The sequence below is a fragment of the Saccopteryx leptura genome, chromosome 6, assembly GCF_036850995.1.
Source record: "Saccopteryx leptura isolate mSacLep1 chromosome 6, mSacLep1_pri_phased_curated, whole genome shotgun sequence".
In the NCBI taxonomy this organism is placed as follows: Eukaryota; Metazoa; Chordata; class Mammalia; order Chiroptera; family Emballonuridae; genus Saccopteryx; species Saccopteryx leptura.
In genome coordinates this window covers 161,561,603-161,568,521 of record NC_089508.1, presented here as the reverse complement: position 1 = coordinate 161,568,521, position 6,919 = coordinate 161,561,603, and the positions used below count along the sequence as shown (strand labels likewise).

The 6,919-nt window shown below is 39.4% G+C and overlaps 1 protein-coding gene and 1 non-coding gene across 7 annotated transcripts in view; one reads left to right on the top strand and one right to left on the bottom strand.

Moving 5' to 3' along the window:
• Window positions 1–267: 267 nt before the first annotated feature.
• MATR3 (matrin 3) overlaps window positions 268–6,919 on the bottom strand; it is a 36,785-nt gene continuing 30,133 nt past the window's right edge. For all 6 annotated transcript variants that reach the window (XM_066344763.1, XM_066344762.1, XM_066344767.1 and 3 more), the window contains 3 exons: window positions 5,382–5,604; window positions 4,788–4,909; window positions 268–1,355 (listed from right to left, as the gene is read on the bottom strand). In XM_066344763.1, coding sequence (XP_066200860.1) covers window positions 1,305–1,355; window positions 4,788–4,909; window positions 5,382–5,604 — 396 coding nt within the window. In that variant the 3' untranslated portion in view covers window positions 268–1,304. The remainder of the gene's footprint in view (window positions 1,356–4,787; window positions 4,910–5,381; window positions 5,605–6,919) is intronic.
• On the top strand, window positions 3,446–3,583 carry LOC136377920 (small nucleolar RNA SNORA8). Its single transcript, XR_010746525.1, has one exon. It is a non-coding gene; the product is annotated as a small nucleolar RNA SNORA8 (small nucleolar RNA).

Genomic DNA, 6,919 nt, shown 5'->3' with positions numbered 1-6,919 from the left:
CTATTTTTTTTATCCTTAACATCTTAAACTCCCAAGGGTCTTTTTTTCCATTTTTATTTTTCCCCCCAAGGTTTTAAAACACCACGAACAGCTACATTTTTGGTTATGTAACACGAACAAGAAATCCACCAGCACCAAAAACTTTAAAACTCAAATCTTTAGTAGCACTCTTTAGAACACTCTAAATTTTAAAAAAAAGTAATAATTTGTTAAAGCATGCAAAAAAGTGTAACAGTGAATAAAATCCACAACTGACAAATATATTGGTTAACATTCCAAACATGTATAACCAATGAACATGACCTAGGTTTTTATTGGTATTCACTTCAGAAACTTGAATCCACAGATATAAGCAGTATATAACCAGAAAGTTACAGGTAAACACAGATTATACATGCAAATTTCTGTTCACAAAGGTCACATGTGCAGGTATATGAATTAGAAGCGTGCGGCTAAGATTATGGCCAAACTGTTTTTAAAATGCAGAAATGTAAAATTACACCTTGAAATATGAAAAGATGGTCTACACACTTCAAAAATTAAATGTTGCTTATACCAGATGTATGACAGCTATAGGATTCAAGTGACAAGCAATAAAGTCTCAAGAAATTAATACTGGTCCAAGAGAACGGGAATATTTTTACATTTCACTGAAAATACATCGACTACCAGAATACGAAATCTAGCAGGAACTGGGGAAAAAATTACAAAATCTAAAGCCAATTACTTAATATTTCTTATCTAAACAACAGCATAACATTAAAAGAAAACTGCACCTGTATTTTAATTGCTAATCTTAGTTAATTATGTATGTTCTCCAAAAATGAAATGCAATTAAAAAAAAAGCTTCAAACTCCAAATGAAAAGTCTGCAAGGCTCAGATGAAAATGTGGAATGTTTCAGATGAAAGTAATAAAAATACAATTGGTTTTGTTCTTTATTGAATGGAATCAAAAGTTTTGACATTTCTTTGAAGCTTAGAACTACTAAATTTCATTTCTTTGAATAGTTTTACGTTATCTTTTTCTTAGTGGTGCAAGTTGTCTTAAGTAGCTTACAAAGTCAGTCTCTACAAAGTACTTTTCTGTTATTCTGATAAAACAAAAACAATTCTTCTTTAACTTAACCGTATTATGTGTTTTTACTATGACACTTAACACATGAACAGACATCTATTATTTTTTCCACTAAAACAGAAGAGTACAATAGTTTTCTTCTAACTATCAATATTGGATTTAAAAAAGGTTAACATTAAAAACAAAGAACCATTATTTTCTTTGAAATCATTAAGCTTCTTGCACATCTTAAGCTTCCTTCTTCTGCCTGCGTTCTTCTGCCAATTTATTCAGAAATTTCTGAAAGAAAAAAAATTACAGGGATTGAGTTATGTAAGAGAAACACAAATGAATTAACTCTAAAATAAAACAGTATATCCAAGTTTAGGGATCTGAGTGTAATTTAACCCTATAATCTTATCACTTATTTTATTATTTATTTATTTTTTTCACAGAGACAGAGAGAGTCAGAGAGAGGGATAGATAGGGACAAACAGGAACAGAGAGAGATGAGAAGCATCAATTATCAGTTTTTCGTTGTGACACCTTAGTTGTTCATTGATTGCTCTCTCCTATGTGCCTTGACCGCGGACATTCAGCAGACCGAGGAACCCCTTGCTCGAGCCAGCAACCTTGGCTCCAAGCTGGTGAGCTTTTTGCTCACACCAGATGAGCCAGCGCTCAAACTGGCAACCTCGGGGTCTCAAACCTGGGTCCTCCGCATCCCAGTCTGACACTCTAATTCACTGTGCCAGTGTCTGGTCAGGCTCTTATCACTATTTTAAAGATTCAGTTATTCCTGTTAGCGTACAAAACTAAAGTAGATTCAGGAGACCACAATAAGGCATGGGGAAAAGTTAAAATGTGAAACAAACACACACACATAATTATCTCAATGTACAGTTAACATTAACTTAGAGATAATAAAACACCACCAAGTCACATAGAACTACTGCTAGTACAAGAACATAAGATTAGTTAAAATGACATGCATTCCTTCAATACCCCTTCCACTAAACCAACTGGGCAACATTTTCTTAAAAGGCCAGCAGTAAAATTTTAGGTCTATGGGCCATTTAATCTTTACTTCAGCTATTTGATTCTACCATTACAGCAATAAAAGTATTCATGAACACTACTTAAATGAATGCCTGTGGCTGTGATCCAAGAAAACTATAAAAGGCGATGGCTGGACTGCAAGTGTAGCATGCTGACCCATTATCAGACCTGTAACTTCTAATGTTCCCAGACACCAGAGATCTGTTAAGGTATTAATGAAAGTACAAATAAAAAAAACTTTTTAAATCTAAATCTAAAACATCTAAAATGTCTTTACTTTTGACCGAAATTTATGAACTGTATAGTTATTGTAAACTGATAAATATTAGAAGCCATTATCCTTAAAGAGAAAAAAAAAAGCCCAGTTAGAAAACTATCAGGAAATTTATATTTAGCAAGACATTGTATTACATCAGTAATTCTTTGTGTCAATTTTTTATTTATTGAATTTAGTGAGAAAGAAACAGAGAGGGAGGGAGGGAGAGAGAAACAGAGGGAGAGAGAGGGAGGGTGGGGAGAAAGAGGGAGAGAAAGGGAGAAAGAGGGAGGGAGAAAGTGAGGGAAAGGGGGGAGGAGGGGGAGAGGAAAAGGGAGAACTGTCAATCTGTTCCTGTATGTGTCCTGACCTGGGAATCAAACTGGCAACCTCTGCACTTTCAGCATAATGCTCTCATCAACCAAGCTATCTAACTAGGACCCTAGTCAGTAAACCCCGGCTCATGAGCCACATGCGGCTCTTTGGCCCCTTGAGTGCGGCTCTTCCACAAAATACCACGTGCAGGCACTACCTCGATAAGGAATGTACCTACCTCTATAGTTTAAATTTGGCTCTCAAAAGAAATTTCAATCGTTGTACTGTTGATATTTGGCTCTGCTGACTAATGAGTTTGCCAACCTCTGGGCTAGGGCATTAAGTTCACAATTCTTTGAAAATAGAAAATAAAAGAGAGCGCCACCTCCTACAGATTACCTTGAAAACTAAAATGGCTAAAAAATATTAGAAAGCATGCTTTCTTTATGAAGTACCCAGAGATCACATAATATTTATGTATCTCTAGGTAATACATAGTTTCTGCCACCAAATAGAGTCATATCAAAGATAAAATATATGAAATTGCTCTTGAAAATTGCCACCATTCTTTTTTCATCTCCATGATGTCAATACACACACACACACACACACCAGTGGTTCTGAACCACTGATCCACAAGAACTAACCACTGTGATGTTGTATCATTAAGTCTATAATCTTTATACAAAAACAGCAGGCTGGCAGTTGAAAAACACTGGTATAGACAGCAAAGAACACATATTTAAAACAAGTAATACATTGCACTGCATGGTATCTGCATTCAGCAGTTTATTCCTGCTGGGTGTTCAAAGCACAGTGCGATAGAAATTCAGTATCTGGCAACGTTGGTCTCCTTGGCTTTGTGCATGCTAAACCTGGTATTTCTATTGATACAGTATAAATAAATAAATAAATAAAATAAGTGATACAGCCAAGAAGTAGATTTCCTAAATTCAATGCTACCTTTATCCACCTAGTGAACACTGCACATATTTCTAATTAAATAGTTTTGTAGTTTTGGATTACAAGGCAGTGTGAAAAACCAAATTACCTACAACTTTAATTTCTTTAACTCCTACTTTAAAGTTTCCCCCCAATATCTATTTCAGTCCTTAAGCCACTAAATAAAATACCGAAATTTTAAAATCTCGAAATAAGGCCTTGGCTGGTTACGTCAGTCAGTAAACAGTGCCATCCTCAAACGACAAGATTGCAGGTTCGATCCCCACTCAGGGCATACATAGAAAGAAACCAATGAATGCAGGACTGAGTAAAACAACTAATGAATTTTTCTATTCCCCATCCCCTCTGTCTCTTTAAAAAAAAAAATTCCATACAGGAATTTGTTATTGTTTTGTGCTTTTGTGTGTGTGTGTGTGTGTATTTTTCTGAAGCTGGAAACGGGGAGAGACAGTCAGACAGACTCCCGCAAGCCGGGATCCACCCGGCACGCCCACCAGGGGCGATGCTCTGCCCACCAGGGAGTGATGCTCTGCCCCTCCAGGGCGTTGCTCTGCTGCGACCAGAGCCACTCTAGCGCCTGGGGCAGAGGCCAAGGCACAGAGGACCCAGGTTTCAAACCCTGAAGTCGCTGGCTTGAGCGCGGAGTAACTCACTCTGCTGTAGCCCCCCAGTCAAGGCACAATGAACTAAGGTGCCACAATGAAGAACTGATGCTTCTCATCTCCCTTCCTATCTCTCTTTAAAAAAAAAGAATGTACTTTTGGGAAGAGGCTGAATAGATGTTTCAAAAATTGATTAAACTGCTTATGGCCCATCAATAAAGGGGGAAAAAAAACTGTATCTGAGTCCACAGAGGGTACTACACACATTTTATTTTCCATTAACTGAACATGATTTTTTTTCACAAAAAACTTTTTTAAAAATTTTATTTATTCATTTTTAGAGAGGAGAGAGAGAGACAGAGAGGGAGAGAGAGGAGAGAGAGGAGGGAGGAGCTGGAAGCATCAACTCCCTATGTGCCTTGACCAGGCAAGCCCAGGGTTTCGAACCGGCAACCTCAGCATTTCCAGGTCGACGCTTTATCCACTGCGCCACCACAGGTCAGGCAAAAAACTCTCCTTTTTAAGATTTAGCCTTACCTTTAGCTTCTGATAATGGGGAAGGCTGCTGCAATGAGTATTCTTGGCAACTTCTTCATTTGTATAAAAGAGTGAACACAGCTTACAGTAAAACCCTGTTTTAGGTATCACATAGTCTATACCTAGAACACAAACATACATTCTTACAAATTCAGGAAGCTGAGTATTTTAATTAGCGTTCTCAATATTTTTTTTTGTGAGAAGTCCAATATGGCCTACGCTAAAACAAAATCCAACAAAAACCATGACATTATTAGTAAATAAAATTGTATTTAATTGATGTTTAAGGTGCTACCTAATTGTACTCTTATAGACAGAAATATGACAGGTAAACAAAACAAAAAGTAAGGTGAAATTCTCAGAAAGCTTTGAGGAGAAACGAGTACATATTGTGTAATGGTAAAAAAAAGAGAATACAAAATCAGGAGACGGGTAAGGAAAGAGAATATATCAATGAAGATTTACAAATTGTTCTGTACAGAAATAAACTGAAAATGCCATCAGAACTTATGTCAAAACCAGTTAAAATTTTTATATATTGATAGTAAGAGTTTGGGGAGGGTGAGAAGGGAAGAACAAAGCCTTAAATCTCACCAACAGGAACATTGGGCTGATACGGTCCAATTCTATCCTCATCTGGAATTGTACAGTCCTCCTTGCTTTCATCACTTTGGCCATCTGCATTTTCACTCGTCTCTTTGTTAGGATCATCAGCATTCTCAGCAGATTCAGCGCCTGGTTCTGTAGTTTCCTCATTTTTAATCCCATTTTCCAACGCTGCTTCATTTTCTTGATCAAGTTCCTCGATTTTGTCCACCTTAATTTCAACCAAACCATCATCATTTTTGTCACCAGATTTAAAATGTCATGCCTGATTTACGAAGTTTCTGAAGTTCCAAATCTTCCCCATCACCAACCTCATCTAGAGTGACAAAACTTTCCACATTCCCTGGGAAATGACGCTGTTAAGAAAGACAAATTTACTCTGCAACAATTATCTTGCAGCATCCCTTCCATTAGTTTTATTTAAAGGGAATGGGATGGCGTCTTTGTCTTTATTCCTTCTCTCAAAATACTAAATCTCCTTCTCCCAAAAATCACTAAAAAAAAACACAAAACAACCCCAAAAAACCCAAAACCCACACAAAAAAATCTTATTTCCCCTTCTTTTTTTCAAGTCAGAGGAAGGGAGACAAGACTCCCACATGAGCCCCGACAAGGAGGCAACCCCCACCTGGGGCCATGCTCACAACTGAGCTATTTTTTTTTTTCTTTTCTTTCTTTTTTTTTTTTTTTGTATTTCTCTGAAGCTGGAAACTGGGAGAGACAGTCAGACAGACTCCCGCATGCGCCCGACCGGGATCCACCCGGCACGCCCACCAGGGGCGATGCTCTGCCTCAACCAGAGCCACTCTAGCGCCTGGGGCAGAGGCCAAGGAGCCTGGCCATCTTTGCTCCAATGGAGCCTTGGCTGTGGGAGGGGAAGAGAGAGACAGAGAGGAAGGGGGGGGGGGGGGGTGGAGAAGCAAATGGGTGCTTCTCCTGTGTGCCCTGGCCGGGAATCGAACCCGGGTCCCCCGCACACCAGGCCGACGCTCTACTGCTGAGCCAACCGGCCAGGGCCACAACTGAGCTATTTTTAGTGCCTGAGGCAGAGGTTCCACCTCAGTGCCTGGGGTGATGCACTTAAACCAATCTAGCCAAGGCTGTGAGAAGGGAAGAGAGAGAGAGAAGGGAGAGTGGTGAAGAAGCAGATGGTCACCTCTTGACCAGGAATTGAAACTGGGACATCCAAATGCCAGGCCAACGCTCTACCACTAAGCCAACTGACCAGGGCCAAAACTAAGCTTATTTTATTTTTTTTTTTATTTTTTTTTTATTTTTCTGAAGTTGGAAACAGGAAGGCAGTCAGACAGACTCCTGCATGCGCCCGACCGGGATCCACCCGGCACGCCCACCAGGGAGCGACGCTCTGCCCATCCATCTGGGGCGTTGCTCTGTCTTAGCCAGAGCCATTCTAGTGCCTGAGGCAGAGGCCATAGAGCCATCCTCAGTGTCCGGGCCAACTTTGCTCCCATGGAGCCTTGGCTGCAGGAGGGGAAGAGAGAGACAGAGGAAGAAGAGGGGGAGGG